This window comes from Colletotrichum truncatum (genome assembly GCF_014235925.2).
Source record: "Colletotrichum truncatum strain CMES1059 chromosome Unknown Contig_0005, whole genome shotgun sequence".
Classification (NCBI taxonomy): Eukaryota; Fungi; Ascomycota; class Sordariomycetes; order Glomerellales; family Glomerellaceae; genus Colletotrichum; species Colletotrichum truncatum.
In genome coordinates, this window is record NW_027222402.1 from 1,762,401 (window position 1) to 1,778,456 (window position 16,056).

Consider the following 16,056-nt stretch of genomic DNA (forward strand, 5'->3'; position numbering starts at 1 on the left):
GACGAACCGGCATTCAGGTCTTGGCTATTCAGCATCATCTAAAGAATAGGACAATCTTTTTCGTCTGACTTGCGCTCACCACTCCAATTGGGTTCTTTGAACAATCATGGCCGACTATTTAGACGCCAGTAAGGGCGATATTGCTCCTCCCAAGGAGGAGAGACATCCAGGTTGGGCTGCCACGTCGATGTAGCTGAGCTTCACATCGCTAACCCGAGAAACAGTGAAATGGTACCGGTCGACATTCTACAACATGACCATTCTGGGTCTCTGCAACCTCGCAGCACCTGGAATCTGGGGAGCCATGAACTCTCTCGGCGCAGGCGGTGCCGCCTCCCCCAAGGTCGTCAACGCCGCCAATGCCCTGACGTTCTGCCTTATGGTAGTCTCGTGCTACTTTTCCTCCGTCATTGTGCATTACATCGGTATCAAAGGCGCTCTCATCTTCGGAACGTAAGTTGCCAGCCCCCCTGAAAGTTTCCAACAGTCTCTAATACATATTCGCCAACAGTATCGGATACGCCCCTTTCGCCGCAGGTCTTTACACCAACAACCGGTACGGCGTAGAATGGCTCATGCTCCTCGGCGCCGCGCTATGCGGCATCTCGGCCGGCGTCTTCTGGATGGCCGAGGCCGCAATCGCCATCGCGTACCCCGAGCCGTGGAACAAGGGCAAGGCGCTGGGGTACTGGCTGACGTACCGCCTCTGCGGCCAGATCCTCGGCGGCGCGATCAACCTCGGCCTCAACGCGGACAACAACCAGGCAGGGAAGGTGTCTTACACCGTCTTCATCGTCTTCATCGCCATCCAGGCCGCGGGTCCGTTTGTCGGGCTGTTCCTGAACAAGCCGGAGAAGGTGGAGAGACAGGACGGGAAGAAGGTCAGCTTGAAGATTGTGGAGAACCCGTGGTTCGAGATCCGGGCGACGACGAGGAGCTTCTTCACGCCGCAGTTTCTTCTTATCGTGCTCTGGATCGGACAGGCCGTCTTTTCCGAGGCGGTGTTCTTCACGTACCTCGCCAGTAAGTCCATACGCGCCCTTTACCTGTACAGATACTGACATTTTGGGAAGCATGGTTTTCGGTTCGGTCCAGAGCTCTAGGCTCTTTTCTCTCCGGTATTGTCGCCGTCATCTCCGGCAACCTTCTTGGTGTAAGTACATTTCATGAGTCTTGAAGGCTGAAGCAAGTAATCAAACGACTAACAAACTACAGCATTGGCTCGACCGCGCCAAAGTCTCCCTCCAAACCCGCACCCGCTCAACCTTTTGGTTCCTCGTCGTGACGCAGGGTGCGTGGTGGATCTGGGCCACCGTCCTCGCGACGCGGTTCCGCCAGACGCGACCGACGCACGACTGGGCCGACGACAGCTTCGGCTCCGCCTTTGCCGTGTACATCTTCCTCACCATCGGCTTCCAGCTGAACTACCTCTTCCTCTACTTTATCGTGACGAACCTCGCAAAGGGCGAGGAGGAGGTCATCCGCTACGCGGCTCTTCTGCGTGGCACCGAGTCCGCGTGGCAGGCTGTCAGTTACGGTCTTACATCACTGACGCTGTTTGGCGAGGTGGGCGCCATTTACTTCAACTTTGCGCTCTGGGCCGTCGCGATTGGGCCTGCGTGGTTGGTGCTGCGGCACTTTGGGACCGGGGCTACGGAACATATCGAGGAGGTTAGTGGTGTTGTGTCGAGTGAGGACGGGGAGTCCCAGACGAAGCATTAGATGCGTTAGAACCTTGATTGCAGCCTGTTTAGAGCTGGTGATATGCGTCATCAAGCTGTGTCCAGTATATAGACCTGATATGCTATTCGTTTCCAGCTAAGACAATCTGCTACCATGTTCAATTTAATTAGATGATGTTTAAACCTTATTAAGAGGAATTACCAAGCTCGCGTACCGAAATATGAGAGTAAATTAATCGCAACTGTAATACACGACAAGTTCCATCCACGGTGACAATCAGCGGAGACCGCATTGGACGCTGCAAACCTTCAGCATCGCATCGGCAAAGCGCTTCCAATTGCCCCTCTCATAATCAAATGGCCCCCTCCTCCCCACAAGCGGCTTTCCGCAGCGCGAGCGGCCGTCCACGATTGACCAGTTGTAACATCTCGCCTTTGGAGCTAACATGACGTGATGCCCTCACATTGAAGCTTAGAGCTCCGTGACACGCGGTCGCGAGTGGAGGCCGACGAAGCTATGGGGGGAAAGCTTCCTGCACACAGCTTTAGCCGTCCAAATAGCCCGAAAGGTTGAAAGATAAGGGGCACCCTGGGGAGATCTATCCGTTCTGCGCGTGCAGGACCTTCCCTGGGAACACGCGGGTAATGTCCCCATCCGCAGGGCGTGGGACATTTGCTATAGGCTCTGCCATGGGTCTGTCGTGCGTCTTGCGCCACCTCGCCGACCGGTGGCATCATCGCCCCCCGGCTCCACGGGGCCGGACCCACGCCGAACATCGGGAGGGGCAATGTTGGAGTAGACCCCCAAATGGACGTCACAATAGCACATGCGATGCCACCGTGTAAGAATTGTTACCCCGCGCCGAGAGGGCCGTGAATTAGCTGTTTTTTTTTAAAGAATATTGTATTGGAAAATTTTCCCCTCGGGAGTTCTGTTTTTTTTATATTTTCTGTGAGACTACGGAGTGAGACGGGCAACCAGACACGCAAAGACACAGAGATTACGGCAACATGACTGACGCGAACGGAACTGGCAAGGCTAAGAAGAGCCTGGTGCTCAATGCCTTCGTGGAGATGTGTAGGATACCTTCTTTCTCCTCATGCCGGGTGTTTGAAGGTTGAGTAGCTGACGAGAGTAATCCGATACAGGCAGTGGGCATCAGTCCCCTGGACTCTGGAGGCATCCCGATGACCAGTCGTGGCGCTTCAACGAGATCAGCCACTGGGTTGAGCTCGCGAAGTTGCTTGAGGAAGCCAAGTTTCACGGCATCTTCATCGCCGATGTTCTAGGTAAGTCCTCTTATGGCTTCGTTGCTTCCCACGACTGATAGTGTCAAGGCGGTTACGATGTGTACTCACAGTCTCTGGACCCTGCAAAGATCTCCGGAGCGCAATGGCCTGTCAATGAGCCTCTGGCGCCCGTGGCCGCGATGGCGGCCGTGACGAAGAGCATTGGTTTCGGTGTGACGGTGTCGACGACATATGAGCAGCCCTACCACTTGGCTAGACGTCTGTCAACAGTCGACCATCTCAGTGGTGGCCGGTATGTACGCCCAGTCTTCTCAATTCACCCTAGCTAACAACATTTCAGTCTAGGATGGAACGTGAGTGAAACCGGAAGGGATATGACCTGACCAAAACTGACCAAGAGGCAGATTGTGACCAGCTACTTGGACTCGGCAGCCAAGAACATGGGTCTCGCTGAACAGCCCCAGGTAAGCCGCCAGGTTCCCTCACCCGAGGACGCAGCTAACATCCGCAGCACGACGACAGATACGCCCAGGCCGAGGAGTACATCAAGGTCATGTACAAGCTCTTCGAGTCCTCCTGGCGCGACGACGCCGTCAAGCTCGACCGCAAGTCGGGCGTCTACACCCAGCCCGACCTCGTCCGCAAGATCAACCACCAAGGCCGCTTCTTCAACGTCCCGGGCCCGCACATCGTCCAGCCCTCCCCGCAGCGCACGCCTCTCCTCCTGCAGGCCGGCACCTCCAAGGCCGGCAAGCAGTTTGCGGCACAGCACGCCGAGGCCATCTTCGTCTCGGCCCACGCGCCCGCCGTTTGCGCCAAGAGCATTGCCGAGATCAGAGAGATTGCGCGCACGCAGTACGGACGCGACGGCAACGATATCAAGGTTCTCGCGCTCGTGACGCCGATCCTCGGCAAGACCGAAGAGGAGGCGCAGGCCAAGCTGGCGGACTACCGACAGTACGCCTCGCACGAGGGTGCGCTCGCCTTGTTTGGCGGCTGGACGGGCATCGACCTCAGCAAGTATGGCGACGACGAGGAGTTGCGCCATGTCGAGAGCAATGCTGTCCGGTCGACGGTTGAGGGCTACGCGAAGTTCTCGCCCGGTACGTCCAAGTGGACAAAGCATACTATTGCGGAGCACGTCAGCATCGGCGGCAACGGACCGATTTTCGTCGGAACGGCTGCGCAGGTCGCAGACGGTCTAGAGACGTGGATTGAGGAGGCGGATGTTGATGGATTCAACTTTGTGAGTAGTCTCTTGATTGATTTTGAATCTGAACGAATGCTAACGGTCGGTGTTTGCAGGCTTATGCGCTCTTCCCGCAATCCTTCAAGGACATTATTGACCTGCTCATCCCCGAGCTTCGACGCCGCGGTCTGTTCTGGGACGATTATGCCGTGCCAGGCGGAACATACAGAGAGAACTTTTACCGCAAGAAGGGACAATCAGGGCCTTTGGACGAACACGTCGCCGCGTCATACCGGTGGAAGGCGGGTGTGTCGGCGGAAGAGGCAAAGATTCCCGAGTAGAGGATCATAATCTTTGCTGTAAATATGTCCTTGTAAAACAGCACAAAAAACACATTGTCAAAGAACCAAGGAAAAGAAAACAGAAATGAAGCTATTCACAACCCCAAAATGGTAAATACCTCTCCTGTCTCGGCATCGAAACTCTGTCGATCCAGACCTGGCGATTCAGCGTTTTGAGTGGCGGACGGGCCAGATCGACCGGGAACAAGTGGGGGTTACAGGGCGTTTTGCCTGCAGTGCGACGAGTTTAAAGCCGAGATTCGTCCGGCCGAGCTGTGCCGAAAGATGGGCTCGCATCTACGGAAGTTTCGAGGGTCCAGTTTATTTTTGTGCATCATTTTTGAGATGGATCTCGGCTATAGAGTAGCGTAAGTGGATATGGTTTATGATGACCGAGAGGTTGACATTGTTACTCATTTGTCTGGAAAGATGATGTTTAAACGAAGAAAACGAGAACCATTCATACATGAACAAACATGTCAAATAAAAGTGGAAAATCTCCTGACCGACCTCAGCCCAGATTTGCTTGGAATAACGCGGAATTGCAACGCCTTGATTGGTCAATGCCGCTTCAAACAGTCGGCTCACACCGAGAATCTCTCTATTCTAGTGATACGGTACCTGGAAAATGTGCTACCCAAGCCCTGGCTAGTCAGGCCGGCATTCCAATAATAGTGGTGTTGATTCTGCGAGAGGCTCGCTCTAGCGGCCATGCGGCTGTCTCCCAGGGACGGTTACCGACCGTTAACCGAGCCGCCTGGCCACTCAGACCATCACACCCCCCTGGCTTATCTGAATGGCATGGTCCACACTATTCCTCATTGGGGAGCTATCTGTCTGCCAAATCCCTGAGCTTCCTTGACGACTCACTGCGTCATTCCCCACCGAGGGGGCTCAAGTAAGGATGAGTGACCTGATCTTTTTCTCCTGAAGCAGATCACCTTGGTCACTCAGCAGCATTGGCTCTGCATATCCTTTACTTAGCTAAAAAACTAGTTTGCATTATAAAACCACGTCAGCACCCACTTCCTCCCACATCGTGTCCCTTTTTCCTTTGATCGGCCATCCATTTTGTCCCTCCATCTCTCCCCCCCCCCTCCTTTCCCCGGGCTTTGACCCTTCAGTAGAACCTCTCCACTCTTTGCAATCTTTTGTCACTGCTCTCTGCTGTGGCTTCTCTCGTACTTGTCTTCTGAGAGTCGTCGCACAAACACGACAAAAAATGGCGTCTCCCGTTGCTTCGGCTGCCCTCCGGGCTCGCGTTCGCCGTCCGTCCATGCTGAACAAGCTCACCCGTCCCCAGGACCTCCTCCACCACTTTCCCAATGGTGCCTACATCGGCTGGTCCGGCTTCACCGGCGTCGGCTACCCCAAGAAGATGCCCACCTACCTCGCCGACCACGTCGAGCAGAACAGCCTTCAGGGTCAGCTCAAGTACAGCCTCTTCGTCGGTGCCTCGTCTGGCGCCGAGACCGAGAACCGCTGGGCCGGCCTCGACATGATTGAGCGTCGCAGCCCTCACCAGGTCGGAAAGGCCATCTCCAAGGGTATCAACGAGGGCAGGATACACTTCTTCGACAAGCATCTGTCGCAGTTCCCCGTCGACCTCGTCTACGGCTTCTACACCAAGGACCGCCCGAACAAGGGTATCGACGTCGCCATCGTCGAGGCCACCGACATCAAGGAGGATGGCAGCATCGTTCCCGGTGCCTCCGTCGGTGCTACCCCCGAGCTCGTCCAGCTCGCCGACAAGATCATCATCGAGGTCAACACCTCTCTGCCCAGCTTCGAGGGACTCCACGATATCACCATGACCGACCTGCCCCCGCGCCGTAAGCCCTACCTCATCATGGGCGTCGAGGACCGCATCGGTACCACCTCCATCCCCATTGACCCCGAGAAGGTTGTCGGTATCATCGAGTCCGACTACCAGGACCAGACCGCCCCCAACTCCCCCGAGGACGCCAACTCCCAGGCCATTGCCCGTCACCTCATCGAGTTCTTCGAGCACGAGGTCAAGCACGGCCGTCTGCCCAAGAACCTGCTGCCTCTGCAGTCCGGCATTGGCAATATTGCCAACGCCGTCATCGGTGGCCTGAAGGACTCCAACTTCTGGAACCTCAAGGTCTGGACTGAGGTTATCCAGGATACCTTCCTCGACCTTTTCGACTCCGGTCACCTTGACTTTGCCACTGCCACCTCCGTTCGTTTCTCTCCCGACGGTTTCAAGCGCTTCTACGACAACTGGGAGTCGTACCATGACAAGCTCCTCCTCCGCAGCCAGCAGGTCTCCAACTCCCCCGAAATCATCCGTCGCCTCGGTGTCATTGGCATGAACACTCCCGTCGAGGTTGACATCTATGCCCACGCTAACAGCACCTGCGTTATGGGTTCCCGCATGCTCAACGGTCTCGGCGGTAGCGGAGATTTCCTCCGCAACGCCAAATACAGCATCATGCACACTCCCTCTACTCGCCCTTCCAAGACTGACCCCCACGGTGTTTCTACTATCGTCCCCATGTGTACGCATGTCGATCACACGGAAAGCGATTTGGACGTTATCGTCACTGAGAACGGTCTTGCGGATGTTCGTGGCCTCAGTCCGCGTGAACGAGCCCGCCTCATCATCAAGAAGTGCGCCCACCCAGTGTACCAACCTATTCTTGAACGGTACTTCGACAAGGCTGAGTTTGAGTGCCTGCGCAAGGGTATGGGTCACGAGCCCCATTTGCTGTTTAACTCGTTCGATCTCCATCGCGCCTTGGTCGAGGAGGGAAGCATGCAAAAGGTCAAGAGTTTCTAGACAGATGCAAGATATCCATGCTATGGACGCATCTTACGGTACGAGCGTATTCAACTAGTAACAGAACGGTTTGTCTTCTGTAAGTGAGCGAGCTCATTTAACGGCTCGGTCGCTGGGGCACATCTGTCACGTGACCGTCCGACACGGAAAAATGGGTCCAGAAGCTTGGGATGTTCGGACCCTCAACCGTAATATTGAAAATCATGGCATGGGCGAGTTTACATGGCGGACCTGTGATTTTAGGAGCATAGAATCAGTTGTGCACTTTTTTTTGTCGATAGAAGCCATGATACCTCGCTGGATAATGCTACATATTTACTATTTCCGAAAGCGTGAAACTGTCCTTGTCCTTGATGTCAGGTCGTATATAGAAATTAAACCATGTTGGAAATGCTTCATTTGGGTTGTGGCGCTCTTACCCAGAAAACCCTGTGAAAGAAGGAAAAGAAAAATAATTTCACGAGGGTTACTGTCTGAATTGTTGGAACACGGGGGCTTCTGTTGGCGCCCGACTGGTCCCTTCCTTAGATATCTCAGAACGTGGAGCTGGTGTAGAAGGCACCACTCCCTCTCTTCCAGACGTGGCAGGCTGAGAGACCATATCTCTCATTCACTCACTTAGAAAGCAAATTTTTTTTTTTTGTACTTCAATACAGGAAACAGGTTAGGAATTTACTGTGTGTTTGTTTACATCTCTACTGCATTATTTCACGCGTGTGAAACTTACAGGTTGCAACCCTGATTCCCTGCAATTCATTTGTTAATAGGTAATTTCTTCACTGGCACGTGGCATTCTAGCGGGTTTTTAATATTTTCGACGATAAATGCTCGTGTTGGTATGACTCTCCATGTCGAATCTAGGTTTTTATATTTAAACATATTTTTATATCATTCAGTTGAGGGGATGCTGTTTGTGATGACAAATTAAATTCCTGATTGGAGACTATGAGTAAGCCGACTTTTATGACATGTTCAACTACCACTGGCACACCAACATAGGTTCTGCAGCATTCGTATCACCGATATTATATGGTTAAACAAATACGTGCTGATTTAATTCGCAGTGACATTCTTTGTGTGTGTGATTGGTTGGATAGCCGAGATGACCCAAGCTCCCAACTACCCTTAGGGCTCCACAGCGACCTCGGCTCAACGCCGATGGGCAACTTGACGCGTTCTTTGCCGTTTGGTGTTTTCCCCTTTTCCTTATTCAAGCTTCGGCAAATTCAGCCTACTGTGTCTGCACGACCGTCTTCTCGAAGGCGATCAATCATTCCTGCTCAGGCTTACGACCATTTGTAGACTCCGGCGTGGGTTCTATGTTTTTTCATTTACTTTGGGTTCCAGATAGGCAACCTTGCATCGCAGAGTTTGTTCGTGGCAGCCAGTTGATTTCTTCCCGAACCCGAAAGGGTCGGGTTCTCTCATTCGTTGCGGCGTTTGTTATTTCTTCTGGTGAAAGCAGCAGCTCTGTTGTGCATAGTTGTCTGACTGGTTGAGAAGAGGAGGAGTGAGATAATTGGCAAGTCCTATCTTTCGTTATTGCGTTTCGTACCTTTTCTCACCTTGGGCAGGTTTTCTTTTCTTGTTTGACTGTTCAAACCCGTAAGGGTTGAGCTTTTTTACTTCGGTTCGCCGTTGTTTTCGTCATTCAAGACTACTCAACCACCATGTCTCAATCCCAGAAACCTGCCACCCCTGGTGCTGCCCCCACTGCAAAGTTATCGGAAACTTGGGCCAAGGACTGTGTTGTTTTTAACGGCGAGAATGGCCCTATTATCGCCAGTGGCAACTCTTTTGGTTCCGACGCCTCCAAGATAAAAGCCAAGTTGTGCAATCTGAATTTCCCCGATACGAATCCCAGTCACGCACTGCGGATCGACATTCCCCTTGGCAAGGACAATGAGGATCGCGGCTTCGGCCAAGTATACCAATGTGAGTCACTGAATTGTAAGTCAGAAGAAAATGCCGCTGATGTTGGGCAGTCTGTGGTTCTGATCGCATACTTCCTGTTGAATATCGAACCATCACTCTGAAGTTTCCAGCCGGCCACGATAAGTGGGACTTTGAGCAAGCACCTCCAGAGCTGCTTTCACGCTTCCCGCATCGCGATGACAAGAAATGCTGCTTGGTTACCATAAATCTAAGAAAAGGAGCCACCATTGTCGGTTACGGTATGCCCTTCGCAAATGCGTCGGCGCCTGAGCTTGAGGACTGGTACAAGAATAACCGTCCTACTGTTGGCGATGTGACTTTTCGCGACTTCGTCCAACAGACCACCTTTCACATCCTTGTTGCCAGCCCAGAGAACGTCGTTGAACAGGTGTTCGATCCTGCGCGCATCGGAAAACCCTTCAGTCATTCTTACGGTACAAATCTGGACTGGGATGTCAAACGTTTGGCGCAATTGTGGCACAAGACCCAACGGGCCAAGCCATACCATGCTACGTTCCAGTGAGCTTCCCCACTTCTCTTACCTTACTATTACCTGACAGATATTAGATTTGACGATGTCGATACCATGCTGGGAGTCAACACCCAGATCCATATTCAAGATGATTTGTGGGTCGAACTGGATGCGAGGAAGATCCGCGAGCGTGAGAAGCGCTCCTACTGTGTTCCTCATGCGACAGAGAAAAACGTTTACTTCGCCATCGTGCCGCGCGGCACCGCGTTCGTTGATGAGTTCCAGACTTCTTGGGATCGTCTGCTCTCTAATTCCCTTGAGCTTCTATTCTGGCAGATGAATCCCGTGCGTGCTGCAATCGGCACAGAGCCTTCGCCATCGGCCGAGATGCCTCCTGGTGATGTACAAGACGAAGAGCCCTTGTCTGCTTGGTATGTTTTCTGAAATCGTACGGCAGCCCAATAATTGTAGTATTTGCTAATATGTAGCAGGACTGCCGAAGTCATGTCGTGGCCCGGCAACATCCCGGAGATGAGCGGCCATCCGTTGGGAGAGACAGATCTAGTCTTGAAGATATGGAGACCTGACGACGGTCCATCCGAAAGTGAAATGCCAGTCAGGATCTTCTCGACCAGAAAAGAAGCCGATGCGGAGCTCACACAGTAGGACTGCGTCTCGCTCAGCTTCATAGATATCCTGGTCGAAACAGAGCGCAAGTTCAGGGCCATCGCGACTTTGCATCCCTCAGCGGCCAAGACTCATTCTTCTGTGCCCGAAGCCCAAGCCAACGACATGCAGGCCCTTCACCGAGCCGTCATGATGGGTTCTGGTTTCCACGAATACATGAGTGGCCAAGGTCTTACGGAAACATTGGCGGCAACGTCATTAGAGATGAATGAGCAAATTCAGGTTCGGCAATGGCGAGATCTCCCTGTTGTCAATTTCTTATCTGGATTGGACCAAGATTTGGTGGACTCTCTGTGTGAGGAAGCGTTGCCAGACGATCGCGTACGCTTCAAGGCCTACCTGAGCGAGAAGTTGCTGGGTATCGGCATCATAACAGCTGTATGTTTTCGCTACACATCAATGACAACTCTAGGTCTAACTTTATGAGCAGGGACCCGGTTTTGGCAAGACTACGGCCGTTGCGGCTGCGGCATTGGCTATGCGTCTCTCTCTCGGACCGACTGCCTGCTCAGCCCCCTCGCACGTGGCCATCACTAACTTGGCTGAACGTCTCGATAGGACCTCGATTTCTGTCTCCCAGAGGATCAACAATCGCAAGGCTTCCCAAGATTCGTCGCGTGCACGTCAGACTTTCATCCTCCGCGTGTTCAAATTGGAGAATGAGTATAAGGCATTCCTTGCCCTTCTCAAGAAACCAGGCAGCGGGGATAAAGCTGCACCCAAGATCCGCGGCACGCCTGTGAAGTGGACATTCAATCTGTCGCTTGCCTATTGGCTCTTAGTCCTGCTAAAATCACCCGCGACAACGAGGCGGCTCGTGTCGGACGACTCCTTGGCTCTGCAGGCGATACAACGGGACCTCGATGTGCGCCAGGATTTCCGATATGTCCGCGAGCTGTGTGCCAATCGCATCGACTACGACGAGTTCTCCAGCTGTTCCCAGCCTAGCAAAGATGCGGTTCTGAAAGTCTTCCATCGACTCATCGATGCGGCTGACATGCTGTGCACAACTCCCAGCATGTTCTGCAATGAAGCCCGCGTTGCGAAGTGGAACGCGGGAAAAGCCAGGGCCGTTGCATTTGACGAAGCCGCCAACATGACACGCGGCGACATCATTCAGGTCTGGGGGAATGACCTGTTGCCGTGCCTGTTCGGGGGCGATCCCAAGCAGCTTCCGCCGGCCGTCATGACCAGAGAAGAAAAGACTGCAGAGGGGCACGTTTACAACCAGCTGAGCCGTGATGCTACGGTGTCTGGTTTAGAGTTTCTTCAGGCATCCGGCATCCCGGTTTACCGTCTTCGGAAGCAGCTGCGTATGACAAAGGCATTGTGGGATATGGTGGGCGGCATCATCTATTCGGACCAGCCAATCGTATATGGTGATCAATGCGACATCCATCTGCCGCAGTACGAGATCGGCCGGCGACTGGAGTCCTACATCCAGTCGCAATATCCTGATGTTCGGACTCCCGCCGAAAACACATTTAGTCCCTTGTTCATCCACTGCGAAGGCACCAGTGTCTTTACAAACCCTGTCACACATGGCAAGAAATCCGATGATCAAGTCACGGTAGCTCTCGACTTTGCGTCGGACTTTGTCAAGGAAAAGGCCGTCGATGCCTCCAAAGTCATTGTCCTCGCCCCATATAAGGACAATGTACAACTCATTGAACAACGGCGGAAACAGGAAAAGTACGCCAATCTTGCGGCAATGCGTCCTGCATCCTCCATCGACGCCTTCCAAGGCCAAGAAGCGGATATAGTCATCGTGGTAATGGGCACACGCGCATTGAATCCAGGTCCTGGCTTCACAAAGGACCCTCGCCGCCTCAATGTGTTATTGACCAGGCAACGATGTGGTTTGGTCATGATAGGTGATATCAATGTGGCTGGGTCCATGGTCAAGCCAAAGAATGCAAAAGGACCCAAGCTGAAGGAGGGTGAATATTGGGTCTGTATTCCTGGCAAACCTAGGGTGAAAATGACGGCAAAGGAGCTGTGGAAGGTACACAAGTACCTACATGACCGTGGTCGGGTGGCTACAATTAAAGTCAATGTAAAGACGCCACAAAAAGACAAAACACAAGCTGGACAAAGTGGCTTGGTAGCTTTTGTAGAAAGAAGTTGATAGGAAAGTCCGCAAAAATTGGGCACCGAAAAGGACAAATTGGATGGCGTCAATGTATGATGTTTGGTCTAAAAACTAACGTGACATAGTAGCCCCTGTTTCATTGGCAATGCTGATTAAATCTCGGGCCAGGTCTCCTCTGTGGTCTGGCGGCATCCATGACCACTTCCACATATCACCCCCCCAAGTACGGCGCCCTCGCCTCTTGCATCTGATCCTGTACTCGATGCGAATGTATGTAACATAGGAGAAAAATAAAGAAGAAAAAAACATCCATCCAAGGATCCATCCGACTGAGAACCAGACCAGACGATAGGAATTCGGGTCTTACGTCGCAAAACCTAGCAACATCCCATTAAGCTCGTGGTGGCTTATCATTTTTGTATTTCGCATGCCATCGTGCTTGACGAATGGCATCCCTCTCTGCTTTCCTTGCTTTCTTTGCATCCGCTGGCGAAATCGCAGCGCTAACATTCGGAGTAGCCTGACCGGGTGGCATTGCCTGCTGATGGGGGCTAGTCTGGTATGCCTGGTCCGGTTGACGGGTTTGAATAGCCTGATGTAAGATGGGCTGGGGTAGCTGAGGAACTTCTCGATGCTTATCGAGGTATTGCTGCAACTGATCTGTGTCCCGCGGAAGTTGCTCTAATCTAGCTTGTCGCGTTTGAGGAGGCGGTTGTTGCGGCTGGTTGTACTGATGTGACCAAGTAGGTAATTGCTGAGGCTGACGTATAACAGATTGAGGCAATTGAGGTGATGGATGCTGCTGCTGCTGAGGCATGGCAGGTCGATTTAGCTGTAGAGCTGGCGGCTGATGCTGAACCAACTGCTGCACCTGATGAGGCAGTTGCTGATGTTGATTTGAATCAGACTGAGGCTGAACAGCAGACGGCGGGCTGGCCGTCAGCTGGGCCATTTGCTGGTCGACAAATTTACAATACCCATCCGCTACATCGATACCGGCGTCCATCAACTTCTCCAGGAGCCATCCAGTCACAATATCATTTCTGTGCTTGAGGGGGATCTGGCTTGACCTGTCCATGACTGTAGAAATCATAGCTTTGCGTTCCTCCAACGTAAATGACCCGCCATCGGTCTCATGGTCGTCAGTAAGAACTGATGACTCGTCGTCGTCATCCTCATCTCCACTGCACTGAGTCGCAACAACGGAGAGGTCGGCACCGGCATTGGATTGCCCTTTCCCAACAAGAGATCTGCCAAAAACATTATGCCACATGTTCACATGCGATGAGCCAGTGTTCTGCTCACTACTGACATACTGTGAGAAGTCGGATCCATCGGACACAAATGGGCCAGGGAGATCACGGCGCTGGCCTGATACGGCCGTCTGATGCGGTCGCGGCGTCGACTGATGTATAGATCGAGAGATATCAGGTGATTGAACGATGGTCGCCGTGCCCAATTGCTGTCTTCCAGTCTGTATGTAAGATGTCAAGACAGCAGGCCGAACAGAACGCGCAACACCTGATGATCTAGCCGCCTGCTGCACATCAGATGGCCGGGCTGGGTGTTGGATCTGTTGCTGAGCAGACGGGGAAGGACTGGATAACTGAACGGAACCAGATGGGGAGGCAGATTGCTGACTGAAGTATTGGACATTGTTCGGCTGAGCTAGGTATTGGACCTGCTGTTGCGCAGAATGATTTACAGGCGGGATAAATTGTTGAATGCCCTTTGAAGTGGCAGGTTGCCTCACATTCTGTTGTGCAAAAAAGCCCAATGTCATCGGGCTCTCGTAGGTGATTTGTGGATCCATCACCCCGAATGCCTCCTCAACCCAAGAAGCAGGGATCGCCCTGCCTTCATACAAAGCGGCAACAATCCTTGCCATCGCCATGAACATCGGCTTCTTATTGGATTTCTTGAACAGATTCGCCAGTGGTGAATATTCAGGCAATGCCACAGCCCGAATAACAAATGCCCACAGCAGAGATTCCTCCACTGTCTTTACCCCCTTGATGTAGTGTTGACTGATCCGCTTATAAGGAGACGCATTTGAGTTGTGGACAGTTGTAGAGTCTAGTTCTTCTCCTAGGATCCTTCTAATGGCATCCTTCATCGAATGTGTGAAAATATGATTGACTGGGCGGGCAAAGAGAGTCTCCATGTAGTTGAGGATCTGCTGATGAGGCACAGGTCGACCGGTCTCAGAATCCCGACCTCCATAGTTATCGGCCCAATCCAAGTTCGACTCGTTGGCTGGTGCATCAACGGTCTGATCCACTGATTGATGTGCAAACTCTGGGGCTTTAACAGGACCAGGCACATCCCGCTGCTGACCAGGCTGAGGTGATGGCATTTGGACACCAAGGCCATCAAAGGCAGGCGGTGGATTCGCAAGCGTAGGCAAACTGTTAGAGTCCTGACGGGATTCATCTGGATGCTGATGGATGTGAGAAGGAGTTACATTGATGGCATCAGGTCGGATCGTGGGATTGTAATGCAAATCCACAGCGGAAGAAGTTGACGGATTTGTTTGCGACATGATAGGAGCAGTATTGGCGGCGAGCGGGACTCCATACTGCGTTGGCACCATCGACTGTGCACCAGGCGATGGCTGTCTCTCGGATTTCTGCTTCTTGGGTCTGGACAAGCCGCTTCCCGGTTTGCGGGCATAAATCCTCCCTGTCCGATTCCGGTTGCCAGAGGCCATTGCAGATGGATTACCCGCCGATCTTCTGCTGCAGTCAGAATGTAGATAGTCGGGATGGCCCGGGCTGCTGTCAGAATCCAAGGGCTCGCCGATTTCAGGACTAGTAACGTAACCTGACTTTGGGTTAACTGCCCTCTGTGACCTTGCCTGAGCTCTTCCCACACGAGACTCAAGATTGTTGATGCCCAAACCCAGACCCGCGAAATTTCCCGGCATCCGAACGCCTGAAGATGAAAAAATCACGGTGTCAACCAGATAAGATTCGTAAGAAAGGAAGGGAGGTAATCTGAACTGGGAGGAGGAAGAGATTCAAGGTATGCGGATGTGAAAATGGGAGTAGCAAGATTCAGAAGCAAGACGTAAAATTTTGAAAGTGAGTTTGTCGAAACAGGAAAGAGTAAGTAGTGATTTGTGGAGAGCATCAAGGAAGTGTCGTTCCTCACGGAAGGTGGGGTTGTACCCGCAGTCGGCGGCGTCGCAATGCCCGAGAGAAAGGCAGCACCAGATCAGAACCAACTGCAAACATCCTGTCTGTAGTTTGAACACCTTCAACTGATCCAAATGGCGCTCATGTGGGATTGCAGTGCTGTCTATCTGTTCAATGCGGTAAGACACCGGGCCATATCTGTTGCGAACATCAAATGGGCCTCTCCAACGGGGTTTGGACTTCAGTTGTCTCCCATCCTGGACCAGCATAACAAGTTCTCCTCGTCTGAACGGGGTACGTTGTCGGTATTCATGGCGAGCAATGCGAGCGGCATTGAAAGTAGAGCGGACAGCAACAACGTATCGTAGAATGTAATCAACCTGAGCAACTTGTTGTACCGCGGCGTCGGCGAGGTGGTTGGGTTCCGGGGGGTTCAGACCCAGACCAACACGAAAGGCAGCTGCATT

The 16,056-nt window shown here is 52.7% G+C and overlaps 6 protein-coding genes across 6 annotated transcripts; 4 read left to right on the plus strand and 2 right to left on the minus strand.

Moving 5' to 3' along the window:
• Positions 1 to 106: 106 nt before the first annotated feature.
• CTRU02_208541 (DUF895 domain membrane protein) lies at positions 107 to 1,722 on the plus strand (the record flags this gene model as incomplete). The annotated part of the gene is made up of 5 exons (XM_036728537.1): positions 107 to 170; positions 225 to 453; positions 512 to 1,023; positions 1,074 to 1,153; positions 1,216 to 1,722. 5 exons carry the CDS (start codon positions 107 to 109, stop codon positions 1,720 to 1,722), a joined length of 1,392 nt encoding a protein of 463 aa, XP_036579821.1.
• A 401-nt stretch (positions 1,723 to 2,123) lies between these two features.
• CTRU02_208542 (uncharacterized protein) lies at positions 2,124 to 2,420 on the minus strand (the record flags this gene model as incomplete). Its single annotated transcript, XM_036728539.1, has 1 exon — positions 2,124 to 2,420. The coding sequence occupies one exon, from the start codon at positions 2,418 to 2,420 to the stop codon at positions 2,124 to 2,126; it is 297 nt and encodes a 98-aa protein (XP_036579823.1).
• A 273-nt stretch (positions 2,421 to 2,693) lies between these two features.
• CTRU02_208543 (xenobiotic compound) lies at positions 2,694 to 4,463 on the plus strand (the record flags this gene model as incomplete). The annotated part of the gene is made up of 7 exons (XM_070205104.1): positions 2,694 to 2,760; positions 2,832 to 2,972; positions 3,021 to 3,225; positions 3,274 to 3,286; positions 3,338 to 3,397; positions 3,445 to 4,179; positions 4,239 to 4,463. The coding sequence occupies 7 exons, from the start codon at positions 2,694 to 2,696 to the stop codon at positions 4,461 to 4,463; spliced, it is 1,446 nt and encodes a 481-aa protein (XP_070061179.1).
• A 1,222-nt stretch (positions 4,464 to 5,685) lies between these two features.
• On the plus strand, positions 5,686 to 7,266 carry CTRU02_208544 (acetyl-hydrolase; the record flags this gene model as incomplete). Its single annotated transcript, XM_036728541.1, has 1 exon — positions 5,686 to 7,266. One exon carries the CDS (start codon positions 5,686 to 5,688, stop codon positions 7,264 to 7,266), a length of 1,581 nt encoding a protein of 526 aa, XP_036579825.1.
• Positions 7,267 to 10,489: 3,223 nt separating this feature from the next.
• Positions 10,490 to 12,488, plus strand: CTRU02_208545 (DNA helicase; the record flags this gene model as incomplete). Its single annotated transcript, XM_036728542.2, has 2 exons — positions 10,490 to 10,738; positions 10,791 to 12,488. 2 exons carry the CDS (start codon positions 10,490 to 10,492, stop codon positions 12,486 to 12,488), a joined length of 1,947 nt encoding a protein of 648 aa, XP_036579826.2.
• A 355-nt stretch (positions 12,489 to 12,843) lies between these two features.
• On the minus strand, positions 12,844 to 15,045 carry CTRU02_208546 (uncharacterized protein; the record flags this gene model as incomplete). The annotated part of the gene is made up of 1 exon (XM_070205105.1): positions 12,844 to 15,045. One exon carries the CDS (start codon positions 15,043 to 15,045, stop codon positions 12,844 to 12,846), a length of 2,202 nt encoding a protein of 733 aa, XP_070061180.1.
• Positions 15,046 to 16,056: the final 1,011 nt, after the last annotated feature.